The sequence below is a fragment of the Ptychodera flava genome, chromosome 15, assembly GCF_041260155.1.
Source record: "Ptychodera flava strain L36383 chromosome 15, AS_Pfla_20210202, whole genome shotgun sequence".
Lineage (NCBI taxonomy): Eukaryota > Metazoa > Hemichordata > Enteropneusta > Ptychoderidae > Ptychodera > Ptychodera flava.
In genome coordinates, this window is record NC_091942.1 from 25110995 (window position 1) to 25137639 (window position 26645).

The window sequence follows — 26645 nt, forward strand, 5'->3', positions numbered from 1 at the left end:
AAGTACACATGTAACTCTGACATCCCCAAATTTCACACAACGTAGATTTGTATGGCAAACCAGTAGAGAATGCAGATAGTAGAGCCTCAATGCTTACATGTCACTGATGCCTGGCTTTTGTCTTTGTCACTGAATGATTTGATGGTACCATGTATTTTGTTGGTGTCAGCCTTTTCGACCCCCCTCTCTCTATATATATCTCCCTCGCTGATTAGCCATTTGTTTTGTTCTCTTTTGCTTCGTTTCTTCGAAATGCAGGTGTTCATCCAGTTTGCAAAAGAACAGGAGGAACAAGAAAGGCAGGACGAAGTCAGCGGAGAAGAAAATGTCGGTTTCCGCAGAAATGGTGAAGAGGTGTAGAAATGTGTTGCCCTGGATAGAGGCTTGTGTTCCAAGAGGGAATTGTGGGAAACATACCCGTCAAATTTAAAGTTAGAGGGCGCTCTTCTAGACCTATTCAAAATGTTTCTCTTCATCCTATAAGACAGTCTACACCTAATTCTATTTATCAAAAGTTGATAAAGCGCAATATCAAAACATTAACAGTTTTAAGCTGTGGTAGAAATTAATTTCCCCATTTCGCTGCCTCAAACCAACCCATCATTCTTTCAAGTAAAATGTGTCAATATTAACTGAGTTTAATTGTCCTGTTTCCAAAAATGTTGAAAGACGAATTTTCATATAATTAGATGGAAACTTTTTTATATTTTACTTAATATCTTGCCTCTTCACTGTATGGAGTTTTTGTGTCCTACATTAGTCAGTTGAAGATGTCCGAGACAAAAAAAAATTTGTTGGTTTTTGTGCATTCATTTAGTGACTTTCACAAAAGTACAGCCACTCCCTTTACATGATTGATCACAGAAACGTCATGCTGACAAGGTAAAGAGGCTTTGCAGTCACCCAGCAAAGATTCTAGTACATGATGAGCAACGTAACCAATAAGACATTCTTTGTGCCACTGTAGAGATTGGTAATTTTTAGGCTTGCATAAGAGGCTTCAATGATTCATTTGACAAACAGGCTGATATTTTCACAGGGTGCAACTGCAACACTCCCTCACAATCCCACCCCACCTCCTACACCCAGATCAAACAACAAACATGGTGCATGATGGGAGAAGTACCTGTAGGGTTTCCCACAATGGAACAAATTCTCTCCTCAGTTGTGAAATCAGTTATTAAATGATGACTACAGAAATGATGGATAAGTTATTAAATCACCAGATGATAAATTTTAAAAGTCACTTCTTGTAATTTTTGTAACATTTTTTCAGGACTACTAGTAATGTTTTGTCTTTTACTGTGAAAGATATTTGGATTTCGATGTGAACGTACTTGTAAGTGTTCAACTTTATTATCGTTATTATTGAAATCAAAAATTATCTGCCTGTTTTTATGTCACCAAAGGCTTAGTGTGAGAATGGTATGACAAAACATATCCTTAGGGGGAAAAATTCAAAACAATACATGGATGTTATGAGATGCCGTCATTAGTGGGGACCAGTATGAGGTAATACAGACCTGGATAATGATAGTTTTAAATCTGTACTCATTCATTTACTGAACTTGAATCAGGTCCACTATGTGAACTTGGAGGCTAGAAAAACTAATGACCTCAAATTTACTGTTAATGTACTTGAATTTCAAAATGGTTGCCTGGGCAACCACAACTTCTACTCTGTCTTCATAAGGTTAAGCTTTGGACTTTCACAAAGCCAGACCTGGAACACGGGTCTACGCAAGCTGCACACCGGCAAAGACATGTTGGATTTTTATTCCCTAAATCTGATTCCAAGACGAAATCTTCTTCAAGAAAGATGTTAGAAAGGAATAAAAATGTTGTGCTGAAATCACTCAGTATGTTGATACACGTTCAGAACATCTTGGATCTTGGATCAGTTTTAATTGAGAACTAAGTAATGTGAGCAGGTGTACTGTATCACCGCCTTTGAAGAAAAAAAGTTGTGTTTATCTTGTGATACCTGTGATGTATGCAAATTCAATTCTTGACATTGATGTAAAATAGATTTTATCATAAAATGATGTTGTCATGTACTTTTCAACCCAGCTGTTCTAAATAATCTGCATAGTGGCATATTCAAATTTTGTGTCTCACATTGCGTCCACCTGAATGAGGTTACCGTTGCCGTACCCTTATTCTATTGCATCGTTTGAATAATTACCTTCACAGTTGGTATTGATCATCATATCTTCATGTAACTGACCAAAGAAAAGTAACATTTTAAAGCTCATCAGTTTAAAGTAAGTTGACAATAAGCTTTTTATCATGCTTTTCAAGGCTGATCAAGTTCTTTTGAATAGTTGAAAATAACATTGATTTTACAACATGAATGGAGTACGAGTCATTTTAACCATTTATGTGTTGTACAAGCCACAGACCTATTCTGTACGCAGGTTTGTTGGCTGTCATATCTGTACACATATCCTCAGGGTGAAGTTTTCTTCTTTGGACTGTAGAGGGCGCAGTTCATACTGCTGCCAGAGACAATTTACATTATAGAACGGTTCTTGCAGAATCTATTCCAATGGAAATTTTAATATATATTTATTCATATTCTAAATTAAAATTTAAATAAAGAAAATGACTGACAATTATGAGATAAGTATTGTACCCAAAGGATATATTGTAATACAGATTTGGAAACTTTTGATGATTTTAAAAGATGATTTGCTTGTAATACACCATTTACTGTTGCAACATATTTTGGTATTTATAAGAATCATGAGTTGTGATCAGACCGACTTCAATAGTAATTAAAACACGTGTATCCTTATTAGATAGTGGTTAGCATCGTAGATTACCCTTTCATAATTCAAAGTCAGCACTTGTGCTGTTTTAGTTTTACCCTGTCACCACCATGGTTTGGCCCAATCCTATGGGTTATCAGTGATGATTGTAGACCTAATTTACAGGAAATTAGGGGTGAACAAGCTAAGGGCCTCTACACCAAAGCAAGAATTGTTTCTTGGCATGGCTTTTACCCCACCTACTTGATGCTTCACTATAGAGGCACTGTTGGTGTGTCCAGTAACTCATTGCTTGAAGCTGTTTTTGCCACTGTTGCTGTTTGTTCAACATTATCCAGTGCCAAATACATAGTATTGCTTTTTAAAATACTAGGTATCTACCAGTGCATGTTTAGACGAAGATTCGAAATAAACAATGGAAAAGTTGTTTCTTCGTAGTGTACATGGTTATCACTATAGGGAAAAAGTGCGTGACTAGAGCGAGAAACTGACGCTTTCTCGCAATCGGTGAGAATCTGTTCTTATTCTCACCGCTGTCGGTGAGAAAATTTTAATCTCCACTGGAGATTGGTGAGAAATGCACTCCTTGGCGAGAATCAAGTGTGAGAACAAATATTCACCGGTAAGAATGGAAATTCTCTCTAAGTACAGCGAGAATTGACATTCACTGGCGAGAATCATCAAGACTCGCTGATCATTGGCGAGAATCATAAAGACTCCGAACGGCAAATCTTGATGATTCTAGCCAGTGAATTTCAATTCTCGCTGTACTTAATGAGAATTTCCATTCTCACCGGTGAGACTTTGTTCTCACACTTGATTCTCGCCAAGGAGTGCATTTCTCACCAATCTCCAGTGGAGATCAAAATTTTCTCACCGACAGCGGTGAGAATAAGAACAGATTCTCACCGCGAGAAAGCGTCAGTTTCTCGCTCTAGTCACGCACTTTTTCCCTATTGTGCATGTGTGTGTTTTTAGTGTGTGAAAGGAATATTTTCTTATCGGATCCACTCGTCCATGGTGAAGTTTAGTATGACAACGCTCGGGCGTTTGCAATCAAACACTTTTCCTTAAAATCTAGGAGACTGTCTGCTCAGGTTCATTCGTTCAATTTCGCGATTATCCGACCAATGCTATAGTCTGCTGCAGTTTCATTCGTTCAGTTTACCCTGTTATGATATAAATAAGCCAACAGACTTTTTAATCTTTCCTTACCAGGGGACTGGACATAAATTACAGGGGGGGGTGGGCCGGTGTTTTTTGGGGGTGGGTCGCCATTTTTCGCGCAAACATTTTTGAAGGGTCATAAAATTTCGTGTAAGCCTATGGGGGAGGGTCACCTTTTTTCATGCATCAAAGCTGAACTTGCATGTGCACGTATTGAAGAATATGGAATACTGAAAACAAGAAAAAAATATTCATAAATTAGAATTAGAAAACATATTTATTAACTCTAGACTCAAGTTTAAAAATACATATCAATATCTTTTTCTCACGTTTGGAAATAAATATCAATATCTTTTTCTCAAGTTTGGACATAACTATATCTTTTCCTAAAGTTTGGAAATAAATACTAATATTGATTTCTCAAGTTTAAAAATAAATAACAATATCTTTTTCTCAAGTTTGAACATAAATAATATATTTTTCTTAAATATATAAATAAAATGAATATTATAAACACAGTAAATACAAGTAGAATATGATAACAATGAATATGACACAGAAAATTGACTTGGTCAAATCAAATGTTACCAGAGTTTTGGATCAAATTCACTGTCACATCACCCAAAAGTACTGAATACATATGAAATAACATCTGTTATGGGCCCTCCAACAGAAATGACTTAGTGGATATAAAAAACTGTAAATGCTAATAAAATAATAAATTATCATCAATGACATTAGTTTCAATGTGCACTTAACATCTGTACCAAGTTTCATGAAATTTGATGCAATATTTCTTGACATGATATCAGCCTAATTACGAAAATGCAATAATTGACATGATACTACTACATGCCATGAAACAAATTGATGTGCATATGTATGAAATAGGTCAATGTCCTTGTACCAACTTTGAATGATACTGGTGGAAATACGTCTGAGTTATGGCTCTGTACATGAGAAAATCGTAACAAAATGGCCACCACGCAGTCATATTTGATCTTACTGTCTAAAAAAATCAACATGCAAATGTATGGCATAAGTCAATGTCCATGAACCAACTTTGAATAGAATCAGTTGAGACTTGGCATAGTTATGGTTCTCGACATGAAAAAAAACCATAACAAAATGGCCGCGATGTGGCCATATTGGATCATATCGTGAAACAAATCGACATACGTATGTATAATATAAGTCAATGTTCTTGTACCAACTTTGAATAAAATCACTTGATATATGTCTGAGTTATGGTTCCGGACATGAAAAAATTGTAAAAAAATGGTCGCCATGCAGCCATAGTTAATCTTATCGTAAAACAAATCAATGTGTATATGCATGACACAGGTCAATGTCCTTGTAAGTTGTACCAACTTTTAATAAAATTGGTTGAAATGTGCCCGAGTTATGGCTCCATACATGAAAAAACCGTAACAAAATGGCCGCATGGCAGCCATATTGGATCATATCACCAACCAAATCAATGTGCATACATATGACATAGGTCAATGTCTTTGTACCAAGTTTGAATAAAATCGGTTGAGATGTGCCTGAGTTACGGCTCCGTACATGAAAATATTGTAATCAAATGGCTGCATGGCAGACATATTGGATCGTATCATAAAAAAAATTGATTTGCATATGTATGATATATGAAGTAATCCTTGTACCAAGTTTGAATAAAATCGCCCTAGGCATCTCTGAGATATCTGTGTGAACGGATGGATGCATGGACAGACACATGGACATGACCAAACCTAAAATCTAGCTAAAGTCAAAATAAAGAACTTGCACATCACATTTAAACCAAATCTTGCTTGTAGTTACAGAGTTTTAGCATTATCTTCACTACCATTATTTCCATCATCATCATCATCATCATCATTGGGATCATGATGATGATCATCATCATTATCATCAAGATCATGATCATCATCAGGATCATCATGATGATTTTGATGATGATCAGCATCATCATTATCATCAGAATCATGATGATGATCATTATCATCATCATGATCATCTGGATCATGATCATAATCATCATCATCATCATCATTATTGTCATCTGATGATGATGATGATGATGATGATGATGACAGACATCCCCAATTTTTGATGGAAATGTGCTCTTTGATGACTAAGTATGCAGCTTTTGCAATTTTATCATTTTTCTCTAACTGAATGATATATTTTAGATCATGCCTTTTCACTGCACACAGTCCCTCGTGCAACAGATGATTTTTCCTGATTATTTCTTTGTCAATATTACAACTGGGGGCTATAAGTGACGAGACCCTTTTCATGCCGGTGCTCATCCTATGTGCCTTGCGTTTCTTGGCACGTAGTCTATTTTGTTTTTGTTTTCTTTTTTGACTTTTATTTTTCATGTAGCGTGCTCCAAAAAGGCCTTTGATCTTTTCCTGCTTATTAATCATTTCTTTCTGTAACTCTTGTATTTTATTGCACAAATCCTGTATATCTGTCAGATACTGGGTGTTAAATTTTGCTGCATATTCACTTCCAGGTTTTACTTTACCTGCCTTTGTGTACAGTTTTTCGTTACTTGCTTTAAGGGTGTTACTTTCAATCTCAAGTGCTATTTTGATCTTTGAGACTTTTGCCATATTATTTTCAATGATGATATTATGATGGGGTTTCACAAGTGTCTCTTTCTTGAGGATGTTGCCAACTGCAGCTGGATTACTGGCATTTGTAACACTATCCAATGATGCCTGCCACTGATCAATTTTACTTTTCAAAGTAAACTGTCGCCGTCCTTCCTCGTGGAACTTCTTTGTAAACTCCCTTGCATTCTTGCTCCATTTAAAGTAACAGTCATAAAATCCAGGGAGAACACTGTTCATGAAAACTGCTCGGGCTGTGGTTGCATTGGGAATGAACCCAAACTTAGATTTCATCCATGGTTTTTCTTTCCCAGTACCTGTGCTACTTTCACCTGATGGTTTTTCTGGATGAGACAGCCAAGTGTTGTTATTGTTGTCAATCCCTTTGTAAAACCTGTCAAACCTTTTAATTTCTATTGGTGAAAGACCTGGAAAAAATCCATGAAGAATGAAATATTACATCTGTTATTGACAACAACACTTTCATAATATTTTCACAAGTAAACAATACTATACTGATGCTGGTTGTCCAAGCATATATTCCAGTATACACTCACAATTCATTCATACAATAAACTTTTCGATTTTGACACATACCACTCATGTCCATTCACATTAATTGTTGAATGAAGTATCTAAACTGTCAATCTGATTAAATCTTTTCAGTGGGATTAGTAGAACATTTTTGAAATCATTAAAGTAAGGCTTCAGACAAGCAATTGATACAGAATGAAACAAAAAGACAGATCTGTGATTCAAAATCACATATCTGTATTATAGCGTGTATTTGTAATTCAAAAATTAGAGAGCAACGGCAAACAGGCTGTGCTTGACCTTGACCACAGACTAACTGGGGTTGGAGTTTTCAGAAAATGTGTTTCATCATGGAGGTTGCCAAACTCTGATTAAGGTAAAATCTATTTTTTACATCCATGGTAAAATATACCTCAGGGACTGGTATTTTGACTCTCAATTTTTCACAATTCTGTTCTGATTTACAACTTGAGGGGTTTCGTTTTAAAGCTCTTTGAATACAAAACTTTTCATCATCTTAGTTTTTTCAAAAACTTAATTCCATTGTGAAAATGTTACTTCCCCCCATAGACTTTGCACAGGGATGGCAGCCATGATAAATTTCAAATATTAGTAAATGTTAGGTTATATGTTTTTCTGGTAGTAAACTTTGCATGATGATCCCTAAATTTTATTCCTGATTAGATGAGACAATAGTTGAAACTTTAACTTGAGGAAAGTTTGAGCAAAATTTCAATGTCTTTAACTTTCGAGGTGTGTAAGTTCGAAACAATCATGGGTACCATGCGTGGAGGAAAACAAAGAACCTCCATGCTCATACATTGTACTCACTGTACAGAACAGTTTAATATCAGACTCCTCCATGACTTCAGGATAACCATACATAACCATTATGTGGACAGGTAGTTTGTAAAAGTGTAGTTTAATGTTTATGCTGTGAGTTTATGCTACGTTCCGACGCTATGATATGTCGCCTAAGCGTAAGATCTACCATAACGTCGGAACGTAGCATGAACTCACGGCATAAACTACACTTTTACAAACTACCCATGTGTGATGTACACGTCAACGGTCCATGCTGACTGTCCATCATCCCATGGTATATAATGCGACAATTAACTTACCGAATTTTCCAAGGTCATCAGCACCCACATCCACCAAATGTTTAATTTTTTTGACACCGGATGACAAAAATTTGTATGTATATTGCTGGAGGTCGCATAGGAGTAAGAAATCTTTTATGTCGCTTTCGGCATTCAGCTGGACCGCCATGGTTAGTGTTGTTATGTTTGTTTGGTGGTATGTGGCATGCTCTTTACTCCATCTTCCGGTTGCGCGGTTTTGATTTCAATGAGTCGATGGGGGAAAAAACTCATTTGATTTCAGTATTACTTGAATTTTAGTGTCAGACATTGACAATAATTTTGCTTGAAATGTATACTAAAAATGCATAAGATTCCAACTTTAAGATCGCCCAATTTACGCAATCCTAACAACGCATGCGTGAGAAAATGAACATGGCTGCCTCCGAAGCAACTAGCGTGAACGACATGACAGAGTGTGAAGAAAGTTGCATAAAATCAGCTCCAAAAGTTTCATTTTCCCAAAAAAGGGGCCAACTGAGAACAGAATCACGTCAAGGAACGTCTTGTGTACGTACGTCTCGGCAGATTTGTAAACCGGGAGAGTGTGAAGAGAAGCTCGAAGCGTTGTTGGACATCCATAGGAAAACAGAAGTGAAGAGCAGGATCTTGAAAGGTTTGTTATACGTACTACGACAGTTGTTGGTGAGCAGTCCCATGAATGAGAATAAAGTCATTGGTTACCTGCCATTCCAAGATGCATATGGGTTTTACTGTGGGTTTTTCGACGGACAGCCAACTGAGGAAGAGTTTCGAGATCATCTTTTGCATCCTGACCATGGGCTGTGTGTAACTATAACAAGTGTTGTTGGACGTAGATTTGTCATACTTAACAACGACTCTGTCGACTTGACAGCTCTATTTATTGAAATTCAAGAGCTAGAAGGAACCAATGACGACTCTGAAAGTAGATTTCCGCTTTCATTGGAATCTGTCCAGAAAATCATTGCATCGATGGACACCGAATACGACAAGTCTGTTCTAAAAGCTGTATTGTTTGCCTCTAGCACCAGAAATTATGTGTACAAACTTGGCATGAAACCAGACCGATGTGTACATTTTCTGTCCAAAGTGATAGATGTTTCCAATGAGTATGAAAATGCTAATGTGGCTGCTGGTGATATCTTTACTCTTCGGGTGAAAAATAAATTTGACAAGGTTGTGGACCAGCTCCAAAATATAGATTCTAAAATTGAAAAGTGTAACACTTTGTCCGACAAAAGAAAAAGTGATCTACTTGATGAGAAAGATAGTTTACAAATCAGAAAGAAGGAGTTGGCATGCTTTCTAAATCCTCAAAATAAGAAAACAAAAAGAAAAATGTCACAAACAAGGAAAAGAATTGCCATAAATTTGCTGGAGGAGAACAGAATAAAGCGTAGAAAACTGGGAGCTGGAGCACCGCAATTGTTGGACAGTGAAGATGAAATGTTTATTGCTAAAGCTGTTGAAGACAAGAGCACTGCTCATGGTCGAAGACACGATATAACATTGTATTCCAATCATCGGGTGAAGAAGAGACACTTTTTGTCATTAGCCAACTACAGTCTGATAAAAAGGGGGAAAAGAATGATCAAGTCAGCAACAACCGTCTTAAACAGGGGGCGACCACGATATGTGAGATCGAAACAAGCCAGGGTACACATTGGAAAATCACTCTTTTGTGCCAAGAAGCCACCAAAGACAGAACTTCATGCATCAGAATCAACACATTACCAGAGAGCACATGTGAAAAGTGTCAAGAGAATGATGTTCAGTGATTCATTTCAAGGCAATAGTTTGGTGATCAGCATGGATGACAAAGCCTATTTACGCCCTGGCACTGATGGTAAGTTAGATTTGTCATTGCCATTAATGTGCTAACTACTTTCATAATTGTAATTTATCATCAGTGTACTCTCTAAGCCTATTTGGCATGCCATAATTCATGAATATTCTCTGTGACGCAAGAAAATTTTCCGATGAATATGAAATTATACATTGTGACTCAAGTAAATTTCTCAAATTTTTCAATTGACTCAGAAGTTTCATGAAGTCCCTTTTGTGAGAAGGCACACTTTATCATTATTTAGTAAATAATTTGTATTCCTTTACACTGTTTATTTTCCTCAACTTCATGCAGTTGGCGCAAGAGATGTCAAGACTGGAGTGATCTATGATGTTGCTAACCAAGAGAAGCAGAAGAAACTGCCCCAGCATGATTTTAGCACTCCAGAAGTACATATTACTCCTGCTTCATTTCGCTTTATGACTGGAAAAACTGTCATTGTAGAAGGTATGCTTCATAACATATATCCCCTGCTACCTGTATTAAGAATGCTTTTCACTGCAATAAAAAATCACACACAGTGACCTTGGCTCACAGGCATAATGAGGTTGCACTTCCATGCTACATTATTGTACAGTAGACTGGTTCAAATCCATAAATACCCTCGTGATTGATCAGACGTAAAGTTTTCTTTGTTTACATTGTATTCAAATTGTTCTTTGTAGAAAGCAAAGAAGTAATATGTGATCAAGACCAAACAGTTGTTGTCACTCGACCAAAATATTTTATCGGCAGCAGTGGAAGTGTGTGGGCCTCTGATTACATGATGCTAAGGTAAGATACATGTAATATGTTAGTATCACAAAAACATTACTGCACTGTGATTTCTCATCACAGATCTGACAAAGGCTGAGATCAGCAACTGTCAGCTGTGTATGTCACAACCTCATGAAAATGTTATAGATCAGCATCATCTCATCGAAGCTCCACAGTACCTGTAACTTTTTGCTTTTTTTCACTATTTTTGTTTTGTGTATTCACTGGAATTTCTTGTCAGTCATTTTTTTGTCTAGTGGAATGGCCATCACACATAAACACTTAAAACAGGTTACATGTATGTTTACAAACAGTATATTTAAATCTTAGGGTCAAGTTGGATGTAGAACAAAACTACACAAAAAAAATTGCAAAGAGGTTGATAGTGGCCTTTTAATGACGTCTGTGGTTAGTTCAGATATGCTGCTGACTAAATTTGAAGTTTTGTATATTTACTTGTATTCTTTTATTTTGTAGGATTTTTCTGCTTGGTTTAAATAAGTTTTCTTTTCCTGTATTTCATAAATAGGAGAGAAGTACCTGGCCTATTTGAACCTGAATGTCAGCATGCAAGCAATCAAGCTTTGAAGACATTTTGTGCACAAATCCACGACTCCTTGTTTTACTTCAAAGGTATGTTTAAAGCTCTATTAGCTGTATCTTGTGATGTCAGTTTGAACAAAATATTTTTAAATCAAATGTAGCTTATTCAAAAATCCTTTCCAATGGGCTACCATGAAAGACTTAGGATTTGCAAAACAACCTTGATTTTAACAAAGAAATATTTTTTGGCTTGCAAGCCAAATATGGCCACCGCCACAAGCAAGTATGCATAGATGGTTGAATTTTATAGATCCAGCCATTGATTGAAATGGGAACATTTTCAGAGATTACATTATTTAATTATGAGAATACAAAATGTATCTTTGAAGATTGGGTAGTATAGTCCAGTTAGCATTATTCAGAAAAGATACAACTACTAAGGCTTTAACTATAAATTCATAAAGTATCTGAGTGTTTCATTTTCCCAAAGATTCAAATCAACATTAAAAGATGTTTACATAAGCTAGCTTTGTATTTATCATCAGATAAAACTGTGTAGGTGTCAGTTCTGCAAAAATAAGTTAGTGCAATGTCTTTGATGTTTTTTCAGTATTTTTTCTTGACATCTGTTTCCATCCTGCACTTTTAACAGTCAGTCTTCCTATCATCTATAGATACAACTATGAAGGATGATGTTGCCTGTGTTACATCAAATCAAGACTGTGTATTTCGTGATTATGAACATAAAAGACTTAGGTGGCTGTGTTGTCAGTTGACTCAAGCTGTGGAGAGATGGAGAGAAAACCATGCCGATGATAATGAAAGACTTGATGGTTTGCTAGAGTCTGTTGAGGAGCTTATAAAGGATGCAGAGTGTCTGATTGAACAGTTCAGGTAAGAAAAATATTGTTCGGTGACATGCATATGTTGTTTTATGTTTGTGAATGCAAAGGTTTATCAACATTTAAGGTCAAATTACAGACAAAATAACTTAGCAGTCACCATTAAAGAACCACCCAGCAATGTGCAATGTAAACAAGAGTACTAAGCTTCACTTTCTATTGTTCCTTAGACCATCAAAGATGTTTTCAAAGATCAATATAATCTCACATTATGAGTACAAGTAAACACACACATATATATGTTATATGTAGATATATATTCAATACAAACATGTAAAATCAGGGTATGGATTTAAACTGGATTTTAGGGTTGCAACAGTACTGTACAGGATTTCTTACCCTGCTTTTACTGGCTAAATTCTAATTAAGATGCATTTCTTTTTGAAATAGGACAATTGACAGGGATAGTCTATGGTCTAGGTTTACTGGTTTGGTAACAGCCAGTAATGCAGTCTTACAAAGACTCAAGTTTGTGCAGAGTCCATGTTATGGAAATATATTGAAGGCAACAGATGCAGGACCAGGAGTAGGTATCACCAATTTTGAAGTTAGATTCAGGGATGCTGAAATTGTACGTATTCATGGTAGTGATCACATGACAAGACTACATAGAGCACCTGGAGACTCTGGCCAAAATGAAGCGGAGAGATCTAATGCTGCAATAGGTGAAGTATCTTTTGTTTTGCATTATTATCTTTCTTATCATGAAAATTTTTACAATCCGGGAAATTATACATGTAGTTTTAAAAAGCACAAGTTTGTATAGTCTCTGATATTCCTTGAAAAAGAAAATTCCACACTGGATGTTCTTGTTATTTGATTTGGTTGCTATACTTTCATGTGATTTCTATGTGTATCCCCTTGATTTGTTTGTAATTTTGCCATCTCTTGCTCTTTATTTCTTTATCACAATAGGAGAAGCTCTCGTGGATGGTTCAGCCCTCAAATGGGACTACCATAAACCATCTGATGGTCTGACAGAGGATGAATTGAACAGACTGACTGTGGAACAGACCAAAGAACTTGAGAAAAGCTGCAAGGAAAGAAATGCATGGCAGGTGGCAAAAGATGTTCAATTAAGAATTGATGATGAACCAGGGCCAGCTGGAGATTATATGAAGGCTTTTGTAACAGTGAAGAAAGGTGAGACTTGATTTATATAAGAAAACATTCCACCAATTCTACCAGATTAGTGAAAATCATTTTGATGATCTGGATAGAGGATTTTTTCAGTGTGGATGATCAGGTCAAGTCATTGAAATACAAGTGTCTAGCTAATTCATACCAAACCAAGTACATCAAAAACACAGTTTCAGGATTATTGTGTTAGTTGTTAAATGCTTGATTTGGATAAGAATGTTGGCCTGTATATAAAAACACACATATTTAGATTGTTTAAATATGGAGGTTTACCAATAGTAAATTTTTATTTTTTATGTCAAGTAATATTGTCATTGCCTTTCAGATGACCAGTTCTTTTACAATGCAGTGAACCTGGCATCATATGTCACTACTCATTCACAGTCCAAGAAGCTGCAAGTACCAGGCCATGCCTACTTTCAGAAGATAGAGTCATTTATTCAAAGCCACTTCCATGTTGGAGAAATGTATCTTGAGTATCTGAAGGGTAGTTGTCAGCAGACTTTGGGTAAGAAACCCTTATTGTCTATTCAGGGTAATATTATCAAATGCTGTAATGCAGTCATGCATACAAAGTAAAATTTCCATTTAAAAATTAAAGGCCTTGTATGTGATTGGCCTACATATCCCCATAACAGGGTGTCAAAATTTTAAACTTCTGTTAAATATCAGAGTTTTTGTTCACAGACATGTAAAAGTTGTACTGTACTATTGATGGATGAATACTTCGTAAAATTTGTAATTATTCTAAGTTTGAGGGTAAATGTGGAAGTTCTCGCCAAAATTGTCAGTGTTTGTTACAGTAATGTACTGTATTTTGTGTCCACAGTAGTATATAGGAACTGTTACAGTTGTCCAAAATGGCCTTTTACAAGGCCTGTACAGAACCATCTGCTGTGTATGATTTATGGTTAACCTGGTCTTGTTTTCCAACTTCAGGTACATTATGTGAATACTGCAAGGAGAGTAATATTGATCCTGTAATGACAAGAGTACCCTCTCCAATGCCAGACAGCCAACGGTTACCGGAGTTTCATTATCTAAATGTTGAATCTACACCACTGAAAAATAAAGATGGTAGTGAACGTGAAATTGATGATTTCCACCCCAGAGTACAACTGAAGAGACTCTTTGCAAGTGGTAAGTTATAGTGAAATGATTACAGTTTATTGGAATTGCTAGTGTGACTTCTTTCAATATAACTCATTTTAACCTAGCTATACACAGGTATATGCAGTGCTGGAAAGTCAAGTAATTGCAGATTTGTTTCAACATTTATTTATTAATTAAACTTATCAAACTTCCTTACCATCAACATGAAAGACAGGATGTGTATATTACATAAAAAGGGCTAGTGAATGGTAGTGACAAAGAAGTACTGGCCGGATACCTTTAAACAAGTTTCCCACCATCCACTATTTTCATCTGCAAGTTACTGTGATTGCTTGTGACATCAAATTTTATCTTATAGAAAATATGTGAATGTTTCTTTAGGATAAGTGTTGGTTTCAATGGGACTGAAGTTTTAAAAACTTCATATTCACTCTGACATTTGTTATGCATTTGATATTTGTGATTACAGTGCATCATGTAGGATTTCAGTTTAACCAGTCTCACTCAGTGGAAGTGTTTTTTAGCAGATTATTATATAAAAGTTTTTGAACTATCTGTAATGTGAATATTGTAATTCACATATGTACATTACAAGGTCTTTTTTATTTTTGTTGGACAGGTGAAATCTCAACTGAAAGAAATGATGTAATAACATCATTTGCAAACAAGTACATAGTAAAGGAAGATCTTGTCAGGAAGTACTTAGAACACTTACAGTACCTAAAAACTATGAGGGAGAAAAGAAAAGCACAGAACCTAAGACAGACTGCAGAAAATCTAGAAAAATCATATGGAGATATAGACTGGAAACATTTTTATGAAGCAGGACAATTGAAGTCACTAAAAGTGGGAGTACTGAACAAATATATTCTGGAACATAATCTTGGTAATGTAAAGAAGTTAAAGAAAAAGGACAAACTCAGACTGATAAATGCCCATATCGCTCAAAGTCTTGTGCAGTCTGTCACAGTAACCGAGGTCAGGAATAACACAGGTGGCAGTGAAGACACTGACAGTGATAATGACAGCATCTCTGTGGACATGAATTCTGCGAGTGATGACACAGACAGTGATATCATTTTGGCTGAAGTTGGAAATTCATCTGACATTGACAGCAGTCAGGCAGACAAAAGTGAAGATGATGACCCAGTAGATGACCCACTTGTACAGTTACAGCCAGTCCTTCTCTCAAGATATGGAAGGAGAACAACTGCCTATTGGTCAAGAAACTACTATGGGGACTAAGTTTGATCATAGGAGAGCACATCAGCTGGACCTTTTTGCCATTTTTCCAGTATTTTGATGCTGTGTATCAAGGAATTCTTGTCTGGAATGGAAGGAAATGCAACTTTCAACAATAACAATGCTGACTGTGCACACATATGTTTAGGCCATGTATTATCATGTTTCAGGGAACCAACAGATTTCATTTGGTACTCAGAACGTTTTTTTTTACTAAATGCTTTAAGTTGCAGGGGAGGGTCACTTATTTCCAAGCACGGATAAGGGGGAGGGTCACTAATTTTTGTGCAAGAACTTTTGAAGGGTCACTAATTTTCATGCAGCGGTTTTTTGAAAAACACCGGCCCTCCCCCCCCTGTAATTTATGTCCAGTCCCTTACCAGCAGACAGGCCCACCTACGACGCAGTACAATACGCCATCGGGTGACGTCATGATCCAGCAGTCAATAGAAAGGACATATTGTATGATTCGGTCGTCCTGTATTTTTTTTCATTCATAGCCGGAATTAAAAGTGGACAACTGAAATGGCTAATCCAGGGCTTCGTCTACATACACAATACATTGTTTTCTCCCCAATAAAGTCGTGTTAGGCGTACAAATAACTGACGTCGGACAAGAAACTATATTTTACAAACAGCACAAAATTAATGCCGGGAAAATAAAACATTGCAACCAGAAGATTTTGAATAAATATCCTCCACACAATACCAACTGCTCCCTGTCATATCTTGTCAGGTTGGTATTGCTCGATAAAACGTAGTCTAACCTGGACTTGTATAGCAATGCAGAGGACATATTTGCAAGCTTGGGGGGATCGTTCGCGATATACAGCCACAATCGATCCAGGATATTCACGGAAGTAGTACTTGAAAAGCCACCCACTTTATCTGAATAATCAGGTTCGGTCATGAAGAAAAAAATCGATGATAAAACCAAAAGATGTTTGCGAAACTCCAGACCACCGCTATCTGAATAATCGATGAAGATTTGCCGAATACTTTTGTTCATTTCTGGCGCATCCCACAAACACAACAATAGTCTCGGAGATGTTTGATACAGCGGTGACAGATAGTTGCATCAGTTTAAAAAATATCTGAGGGGATTAGCGATGATTAATTCGCATTGGATCTGCGAAGGTAGGGTTCACTGGGACCGCGGGTACCTCTTGCGAACGAGGAAAATGTGTTTTGGAACATGAAGACCGCTGGTTACAGGACAATTTATCGACGACCTTCCGTGCAGTTCATTCTACTACTGTCAGTTTTCACACCGTGTTTTCTTTTCGGTATCGGTCGACTCTCCGGGATCCTTCCAAAAGGGTCGGCCTTCGTATCAAAAGCGGAACAGAGCCGTCGCCAGCGGGTTGATGAACTGAGCAAGACCAGGGCGACGTCAGCGCCTGCTGTCGGCCAGGGAGAAGCAAATGAAACTATCGAAAACCAACTGATCAGACTGGACGCATTGCGTCGCCTAAATCAAGGCCGAGAGGGAGTTAATATTTTAGTGGAAAAATCAATCACGTCCAGTGACACTGACAAGCTGTTTATTTCTGACCTTTTTAGGAGGATTCAAGTAAAATGCGTTCACGGTGAGTTGTGCGATTGTAGCTGTTTTGTACCCAACAGCTGAGATGTAGACTAAAATAAATGGTCGTCAGATATTCAACCGGCAATTGCTGAGGAGACGTTTTATCGACCATGTAGATTACACATAATAGTTTTAGCTACTTTTCTTCTGACAAGTTGGGAAAAGCCCTTCCTAGACTGACTGGAAGACAATGTTATTCAAAACTAATCTCACCGTGAGACAACACACGCGATATAACACATACTGTTACGAAGATACAAAGGCATTGACTTTCATACACATAGATATGTGCACATATAGATACATACACACATACATACTAGATACATAAATACATACATAGATACATACACACATCCATTCACACATCCATCATTACATACATACATACATACATACATACATACATACATACATACATACATACATACATACATACATACATATTTATGTTTTGAAACATCATAACTTGTTATATTATGGTCTAAATATTTCACCAACATCATCTACAAGTCAAATCCCGCGGAATTTTATATCTGTTGAAGTAAAATAGTTTAGATTTATACCTGCACAGGCAGGAACGATATTCGTATCAAAATTCTGGAAATGCATTCTTTCCTTCGTTAGAATTCCGAATATTAATTTATGATCAGATGGCATCCAGACAAAAGCGAGAGCAAGCCTTCATGGAGGTAAGGCATGTTTTCTTTCATTAACTTTTCATTTACGTGAAATTGAGCGTGTAGGACACAACATTTTACAGGTCTATGGTGAAGAGACGAAGTGAAAATAAATATCATAATTTCCGATTTTAATCACCTGAAATCGGAGCTCTCATTTTCGTTTTTTAAATTTTTGTCGTTTTGTAGACCGGTGTGATATTACGACTATTCAGCATGCAATGCGTTTCATATACGCTGAACAAATCACCACGGCAAACAATTATCCACTGTTCTGCCATACAAGAGAAGCCAGGAGATCAATATTTCAGCCATTTCTGCTCCTTTACTTATCTTCGAAAAATTGGTTGCTGTTAGTTTCTTGACAAAACTTGTTCAAAGTCGTTATCTTCTTAACTGACGAGTACTGGTTTTTCGTGTTGCATCAGACCTGTGGCTGGGATGGCATGTCAGATTTGGAATGGAATCAGATTCTGGAATCCGACAGCTACACCTTTGGTAACTTTTACAAACCAGGAGACGGTGACAGAGCGGCAAGCATTACCTTGAGGATGAACTACGGCAACTCCAGCCACAAAGCATGGTTCAAGGTCGGTGGGGCACACTACCATTGTCTATATCTTACCATTATTGACTCAGCAGTTTCTCGAATCTATAGAAGGGACAACTTGAAACATGCCGCCCTCGATTTAGTTTAAATTTGTGTCGCTGATTGATGCAGCAATCTCTTCATTCATAAAGCCTCAAGTTATCTGCATAAGCAAAGGAAGAAAAGAATATCCCCGCGCAGCCAATCGTCAATGTTTTTTTTACAAATATGTAGCTGATCAACAAATGCTTCCGGATAGAATGTGCATTTCGATCAAATTGATTTAGAATTAATCCATGATGCATAGCAGTGTCATAAAATTTGAGAAGAAACTCGATGACATCATGTTAGCTCTGTTTATTTACTTACTAACTTACTTACTTACTTACCTACCTACCTACCTTCTTACTTATTTACTTACTTATTTACTTACTTATCCTCTCTTATTTACTTACTTACTTACATGTACTTACTTACTTACTTACTTACTTACTTACTTACTTACTTACTTACTTACTTACTTACTTACTTACTTACCTGGCATTTGCATTTAACACAGGTTGCACCGAACGAGAAGTACGGAGAGCGCCACCTAGCTCAGATTGCAGTGTACCTGCTGGATAGAATACTCGGTCTTTACTACGCTGTGCCCGTCAAAGGCATAGTCATCGACATTGACGACATCAAGCGAGCCGCTCGTGAAAACAACTCAATACGACGATTCTTCGATAGAATCAAGACAAGCCAAAATATTTACGTTCAGGTTGGCAAAACAAGATATTTTACATATTGAACGTATAGATTAATGGATGGGTGAATAGCTAGATACAGGAGATATATAGACAGACAGACAGACAGACAGACAGACAGAGAGGTAGATAGATAGATAGATAGATAGATAGATAGATAGATAGATAGATAGATAGATAGATAGATAGATAGATAGATAGATAGATAGATAGATAGATAGATAGATAGATAGATAGATGACATTAATACATAGATACATGTATACATGCATAGAGACAACATACAAATAAACAGACAGGGAGAAAGATAGGTTGACAGACAGACATGCAGACATACAAACGTACACGTACAAAGAAATAGCCTTTGAGGAAACATGCATAGCTTTTAATGTAATGACTTCAAGACATGCAACTGCTAAGTGAAAAGGAGAAGGAGAGAGCTGTAAAGAGTATACTGAATTTGAAGAATACAAATCCACGCATGCTTTCATCTTCATCGAAATCTTCATCGAAATTACCCCCCCCCCCCCGCCTCTTTGCAGGGGTCTCTGAGTGCCTGGATGGTCGAAAGATTACACAAAGCCAAGATTAACTTGCCATCAAGACGTGACGATACAAGGAGACTCACTAGACAACAGAAAGAGGACTTGGAGTACGTGATGCTCATGTGGCTCAGTGGACTCTCCGTAACACCGCATAACATTCAAAAGATCAAAGGTACAGATAAAAATAATTGTTTTCTTTTCTTTCTTTTTTTCTTTTGCTTCGTCTACAATTACCGTTCACATCATGGAACACATACGCAACCAACTCTAATCGTTTAATTATTATCAATCATATTCATTTTCATCAATATCGATTTACTTTATTTATTTTTTGCAGGTCGTCCCATCGCCTTTGACACAGATCGAGCCTTTCGTAGCATTGCCTCCGCATTTTGGTCTCACGTCTACCTCTGCCACTTCCCAAGGCACGTGGTAGAGGTTCTGCGTTTCGCAAAATCGCACGACACATGCAAACTGAGTGATTTGGTGAGTAACGACTGGATGTCGGTTGTATTATGCTACCAGCTGCAGACTGAAATCTCGTCCCAGCTCATCTCTGTTAGCATTAGAGAGGGTAGCATTTTTGCGGTTGAGGAGTCGGTTGTTATGGTGAAGTGCGTCAATCCTTTGGTAATTTTGTCGTTATCTACGATAAGATGGGGCCGAAAAGATCTAATAACACCTAAATGTAAGATTCATCATGACAGTGCCCCCAACGTCAGATGGTCGTAGAGCTGCTATTGTAGTTTCACGATTTCCAATGTAAATAAATGTTAGGCCAAGAAAATGCCCTAGACATATTGCAAAAATGATGCGGTGACGCGGTTTTTTTCTCTCTCAGGTTTTTATCTCTTCAACCAACAAGAACGTGCAAAAACATGAAAACAACATAGGAATGCACGCAGAGATAAATGCACAGCAGTGTTGCTGTAGTATTTTTGTATAGCAACAGTTCTGTGGTTTGACTTTTAGTGCGGCAATACATAGTTTTGACAGCTTAAAGGGACATAAGCTGTAACTTGTGGCAAGTTTTTCAGTATCCTACTTCTGTATATCAACTACCGTGTCTGACCCTAATCCGTTTGTTATTCGTTTCGAGTATTCCTTTTGTCAACACAGCTGGTATGTGTGTAGTGATCATTGTTTATTGTTTACAAATGAATTCTAGTCCGGACTTGAATACAATTTTCAACAATAACAATGGGGATTATAGTCATATAGGTTGTGTTGATATGCTACATACTTGGCATTAAATTACAGCTTAGGGATTCAATGCAGAAAGTGTAGGGAAACCACAAAACAAAAGTTCTGAAAAAATAGCCAAAAGATACAGCTTATGGAGCTTTAATATAACAGTGACATATGTGTACTGTTCTGACTGGAATGTTAGTGTCAGTTATTTTGTTTACAGTTCTGTTTTATACAGTACTGTGTTATGCACTATCGTCGCATATTTTTGAGTCTATTTTAATTTTATTTCCTCATTAGCAGGAAAAAAAGATTGAAGAGGCGGGTCTGAATTGACGCGCGCGAGGATGAGAAACAAACTTTTTATTTTTCTTGGCCTTAACTGGAAAATTCACAATCGATCACAATCTCAATAGGTATATATAGCGAGTAAGGCGTCAGCAGCAGCAGCAGCAACAGCAGCAGCAGCAGCAACAGCAGCAGCAGCAGCAGCAGCAGCAGCAGCAACAACAACAACAACAACAACAACAACAACAACAACAACAACTGCGGTGTCAGATACACTTGCTCGCTGACGAGCAGGAAGGCCATTCTCCACAAATGTTGTTATATCTTCACAAGCGGCAACTCGCGTTTTGCGTTTTCCAGCTAACCTCACATTATCTTAATACCTTTCTTTCCTTTCAGATGTTGTACGTTTTACAACAGGATCCGTTGAGACCAAATAGATACGACTTCGGAACCAATGCCGGTTTCAGAAGAGACAGCCTGTCTATGATGGACGAATTCATGGTCAAGCTGTTGGACGTTGTCGATGAATGCATCTCAACGTACGGAGAAAATAAAGTACTTTACAGAGATTAAACAAAACTTGCCTATTCTTATATTTGTTTTCATGAAACGGACTTTTCTGTGTTACATATGTAATTTATACGTACGTCCTTATTTATTACAGAGACGTTTTACATCGCAGACATTGAAGATAATGTGTGCAAGTGTTCTTAATAATAAAATCATGAATTTGTTGCTTCAGTCTTTTATATTTTTTATAGTAAGGTGTAAAATGTGATCACGTGCTATATAAATAAAGATTTAAGTGTAAACAGGAAAATTCTTTTCTTTTGAGAGTCACCAGAAAGTTTCGAGCAAAGAGACAAACCATTATACATCCTATGGGAGGTGCATTCGTTATCCGAAGTCATGCCTAAAATTAGGAATTATTCTCACTGAAAGGTGACCGCACACTGTACACCAAAATTTTGCTTCGATGCGATGACTTTAGATACTAATAACATCATCACCGTACTACGGACGACATGAAATGGATGCTATATAGCGGGGTCGTTTAGAGAAAGATTATGCGATGTGAGTATAAATGTTTGGACTTACAACCTGAGAACAGTTTACAGTCTGAAAGGTAAAGATTGTATAATCTTGTTTTCTCGTGTTCATTTTGGAGAAATTACCAAGGCAACCGTTCCCTTTTAATATATATCTGGATACGTTCAACTTATAGAAATTAGGCAATAATTAATGGACTAATACATTTAGTATATTTCCGTTACATTCCTATGTACTTCACAGAAAATCTCGAATAAACAGCGTTTCGGATTTTCTTTTTACCTTCTATGTCGTTATCTTTGATTCTTCAAACAATGCGTTAATATATAAATAACGGACGACGTGCTGACCATTAACGTTTATTTATGGGCAAGGGCGAGAGGAAGCCAAAACTTAACGGGCGAGGCTTGCCGGGCCAGTAAATTTTGGCTTTCCTCTCGCCCGCGCCCCTAAATACTAATGGTCGGCGCGGAGTCTGTTATTTCCATTATATTATCAACGAATCCCCACAACCGTCAAAATTTACGAAAATTTCCCACGCGAACGACAACGGGGCCCCAGAACTTGTCAGTGAGAAGTGCGCGCGCTGTAAAAATTTTGCAAATCCGGAGATTTTTCAAAAAAGTGTCTAAACTTGGCCAACAAATGCTCCATTTTATTTTTGTCATTGATTATGATCTTTGTACAAATTTCTATTTACGTTTTGGCTGAAAAGTTACGATGTTAGCGATATTATTCATATTCACGGGCACATAATGTTATGTAGGTCATTTCCCCCACACTCATCATGACCTGAGTTCAATTAGTCTAGAACATTCTCAAGGTCACTGCCCTTAATGACCTCACAACCTGGAATTCAATTAGTCATGTTTGGAATGTTCTAGAAATTTAGTTAGTTGTGTAAGAGAGATAATTTTAGAACAGTAATTAGCATGTCAATAAAAGTTCTAGATTGTTCTTATATGCCCTTATGTAAGCACATGTGTATAAAAGGGACGTGCACAGCTTCCAGTCAGACTTTTGGGATCGTGTCTCTTGTGTGTTACTACATGTGTTTGGAAACCCAGCAGTAGTCATTCTCAAGACTTTTCAAGACCTTCACTGCCAACGCTGGATTTACTCTGTGGACTTTGTGCAACTTCAAGCCTGCAAGCCAAAGGACTGTTCATTCATCCGACTGACTGTTACAACTCTGAGACTGGAGCTTTGCCGTCCCAGCTGAGATAAGTAGTCTGTACACTTTTAAAGCTTGTACTCTATCCCTGACTTAGCAATTAGTTTTATTTTCGTAATAAATTTTGTTTAAACGTTAACTGCTGAGTTCAGCCTTTTGTTCGTTTTCTCTGCACGTAACAATAAAAAAACCATTATTTCGTATTTGTGGTCGGTCACATGGTTCAGCTCTACCAATTAAAATGCGACGGACAGGGCATGGTAATATAATGTGTGTGCAATGGTTTTCTTTTATTGACGACTCAGTGAATAAATTCGAATAACTGGAACTACTTGAATAATAAGTACTACAAAACATCGAACTCTTCTTAAAGCTGCTCTAAAATTATGATCATTGCGTCGGATGCAAGGTACACAGCAAGGTTGCATTTGACATTTTATTATCATACATATTTGATGTGATGAAAAAAACGAGGAACAGCAAAAATATACATTTGATTCTCATTGTGTCATATTTTCGCTATTCCAAAACACTTTCCCATGATGTTCAACTGAAACATCATGAACGAAGCAGTGGGCTGATCACTAGTTATTTCAGGTCACAACTCTATTATCTGAAACTTTTCTTAGCCTTGTTGTTCTCTCAGTAGAATACAAAGTCTCGTGTTTTAATCCAGAGATCATGTTGAAAAGACCGGTGTGCAGTTTTTCTTTCAAAGTGCTCTCCGTATATAATGTCCGGTGTTATTGTCGACGACTGAATTTTAGCCAAGACTTATTCATTTGTCAACTATAACTATACATATTGTAAACTGTGTATTGAGCCGGAAAGTTAACCCTGTGAGCGCCAAAGTCAATTTTTGCCGCCTTTACAAAATGTACCCGCCATTTTCTTCTAAATTTTGCCAAAATTTTGATAAGAAACTGTAGTCCATGAAATGTAATGCCCATTTGGCCCAAAATTATCACAAAAATTACAGGAAAACACATACAAATTTGTAAAATGTTGCATTGAAATTTTTCGTGGGAGAAATTACAGCACACTGCAAGGGCTAATACCATGTATTTCAATCATTCACGGTTACTCTACCTTACACTGTGAATCATTTGAGTCAGGAGAATGAGAAAAGACAACGAAAGATGAGGAACAGGATATACCTAATGCCCCTTTGCGATGTACATTATCATTCCGAGTGCGTATACAATTTTATATTTTGCATAAAAGTTACTCATTCAGTTTGTGTGTCTACAATCTGGCTCGTATATTTATCATATGTGTGACTCTGTCGAAGAATCGAATTTATCACTTGATCGTATCACCACAATGACAGTGCGCTGACTGACTACCATCAAAGCTGCGACTGTACCAACGTTTTATTCCGACATGGTCATTTCAGAATTTTGCCAACTAATTTCACGAACTGTCACATTGTACACTGTAAAAATAGCGGACGCTAGACGCGTCTTTACGCGTTCAAAATGTACGTGTCGGTGTTCAAATTTGAACGGCTAGTGTTCATATTGTTAACACCAGTGTTCATATTATTAACAATGGTGTTCTAAACCTGAACACGTAGTGTTAACAACCATCTCCTTAAAGTGTTCAAAAACTCAGCATCACAGAAATTTTACAATACTGTGAAACAATTACCAATCTTTTGGGTTTTTTTACTTTACAATGGCTATATTAAATTTACTACTGCCTCGCTGTCCGGCAAACATACACGGATTTTGGTGTAACGAATTTCCACTAAATGAAAAAATATTTCCGGTCTAAAATTGCTGAAAGCATGTTTTTTCTAAAAAAGAAAGTATACAAAATAATTTTATACGTTTATTACGTGTTGAAATTTTGAAAATTTGAAAAGAAAATCAGAAAACCATCATGAACGTTTTAATTTTAACATCGGCGTGCAAGAGGCGTTCTATTTCTAAACACTTGGTGTTCAAGTTTGGTGCTTTTTCCTATCCCATGATGCATCAAAACGGAAGTTGCGACATTTTTCTTGTAAGCGCACCCTGAAGTCGTGATCGTGCTGAAGCAAGACCAGAAAGGGTAAGTTTTCTCTCCAAAATAGTTAAATGTATTAGATTTTGAAGCATCTGTATTAATATCCTTCGAAATTAATCGTATTGTACTTTGAAATGGCTTAACTACGTGAAGAAACCTTTTTTCTTTTAGTGGCTGGTATACCAACAACAAGCTGTGAATACGCAGTGGTACTTTGGCCATGGCCTATCGATCGATCTCACTCGGGTCAAGGGTCATTGCAACACAACTGTAGCGATAACCCTTGACCTGAGCGCGATCGATACGCCTTGCATAGTACCGCTGCGTTATCACAGCGGACACATGTCTTTTAGTAGAGACAATCGCATGTAAAACATCAATTAATCATCGTAGAGTATACAATGTGTTGTTTCAGCGTATGAGAGTTTGGCTTTTTTATTTTAATCAGTTGATGACAAGAAGAAGCCAATATTTTGTAACAGTATTGAAAAGAGCCACTGTATATGAAAGTATCCCCTTTTCCTTAACCTAATCAGCTCCTTGTCTTTCATTAAAGTTTCATCTCGCCATATTACCTATTGTTGCATTTTTTCAGGATGTAAAAAGTTGGATATAACTGAAAATCGAAGAGTTGTTAAAGAAGCTGGCGGTACAGATAATGAAGAAGATTAGTGTACAGGTAGCTGTCTGGAAACAAGCTTGAGAACCTCAGTTCATCTCTAATGTAGATTTAAACTTCCGAGGGTCAGTAACTGAATTTTGATAAGTTTCTGAATTTTTTTCTGTAAGCTTTGGTAGCATGCTATGATCAACTAAATGTTGCCGGAGGATAAGCTTTCACAGACGTGTAGTCTCCTTTATCAGATGCAAGGGTGGAATGAAAAATAATAGCTGAAAGCGACAGAAAATTCAGAGTAATAAAATGTCCACTCTGACAGAATTACTGAATTTTCTGAAATTTTCACTCTGAATTTTCTGTCACTTTCTGCTTCAATTTTTCATTCCCCCCTTGCATCAGA

At 37.0% G+C, this 26645-nt stretch overlaps 4 protein-coding genes across 6 annotated transcripts in view; 3 read left to right on the forward strand and 1 right to left on the reverse strand.

The window, feature by feature from the left end:
• Positions 1-3197, forward strand: part of LOC139151650 (cholesterol transporter ABCA5-like) — a 48901-nt gene extending 45704 nt beyond the window's left edge. For all 3 annotated transcript variants that reach the window (XM_070724582.1, XM_070724583.1, XM_070724584.1), the window contains one exon: positions 259-3197. In XM_070724582.1, the coding sequence (XP_070580683.1) occupies positions 259-360 (102 nt within the window). In that variant the 3' untranslated portion in view covers positions 361-3197. The remainder of the gene's footprint in view (positions 1-258) is intronic.
• A 2561-nt stretch (positions 3198-5758) lies between these two features.
• LOC139152318 (uncharacterized) lies at positions 5759-8370 on the reverse strand. Its single transcript, XM_070725461.1, has 2 exons — positions 8221-8370; positions 5759-6990 (listed from the first exon to the last, which is right to left on the reverse strand). Exons 1-2 carry the CDS (start codon positions 8366-8368, stop codon positions 5759-5761), a joined length of 1380 nt encoding a protein of 459 aa, XP_070581562.1. The 5' UTR covers positions 8369-8370.
• Positions 8371-8615: 245 nt separating this feature from the next.
• LOC139151652 (uncharacterized) lies at positions 8616-16540 on the forward strand. Its single transcript, XM_070724585.1, has 10 exons — positions 8616-10066; positions 10361-10513; positions 10732-10840; positions 11352-11455; positions 12040-12259; positions 12658-12932; positions 13183-13410; positions 13733-13915; positions 14347-14547; positions 15140-16540. Exons 1-10 carry the CDS (start codon positions 8647-8649, stop codon positions 15763-15765), a joined length of 3519 nt encoding a protein of 1172 aa, XP_070580686.1. The 5' UTR covers positions 8616-8646; the 3' UTR covers positions 15766-16540.
• A 68-nt stretch (positions 16541-16608) lies between these two features.
• Positions 16609-22746, forward strand: LOC139151653 (uncharacterized). Its single transcript, XM_070724586.1, has 7 exons — positions 16609-17351; positions 17978-18042; positions 18459-18620; positions 19179-19382; positions 19911-20085; positions 20251-20399; positions 21789-22746. Exons 1-7 carry the CDS (start codon positions 16958-16960, stop codon positions 21963-21965), a joined length of 1326 nt encoding a protein of 441 aa, XP_070580687.1. The 5' UTR covers positions 16609-16957; the 3' UTR covers positions 21966-22746.
• Positions 22747-26645: the final 3899 nt, after the last annotated feature.

Bases quoted from the DNA above. Each gene is read 5' to 3' on its own strand.
- LOC139152318 (XM_070725461.1), bottom strand. From the start codon at position 8,368: ATGGCGGTCCAGCTGAATGCCGAAAGCGACATAAAAGATTTCTTACTC. The intron at 6,991-8,220 runs GTAAGTTAATTG...GATTTTTTCCAG, and splicing joins TGATGACCTTGGAAAATTCG to GTCTTTCACCAATAGAAATT.
- LOC139151652 (XM_070724585.1), top strand. From the start codon at position 8,647: ATGACAGAGTGTGAAGAAAGTTGCATAAAATCAGCTCCAAAAGTTTCA. The intron at 12,933-13,182 runs GTGAAGTATCTT...TTATCACAATAG, and splicing joins GAGATCTAATGCTGCAATAG to GAGAAGCTCTCGTGGATGGT. The intron at 14,548-15,139 runs GTAAGTTATAGT...TTTGTTGGACAG, and splicing joins GAAGAGACTCTTTGCAAGTG to GTGAAATCTCAACTGAAAGA.
- LOC139151653 (XM_070724586.1), top strand. From the start codon at position 16,958: ATGAAGACCGCTGGTTACAGGACAATTTATCGACGACCTTCCGTGCAG. The intron at 18,621-19,178 runs GTCGGTGGGGCA...CATTTAACACAG, and splicing joins GCCACAAAGCATGGTTCAAG to GTTGCACCGAACGAGAAGTA. The intron at 19,383-19,910 runs GTTGGCAAAACA...GCCTCTTTGCAG, and splicing joins GCCAAAATATTTACGTTCAG to GGGTCTCTGAGTGCCTGGAT.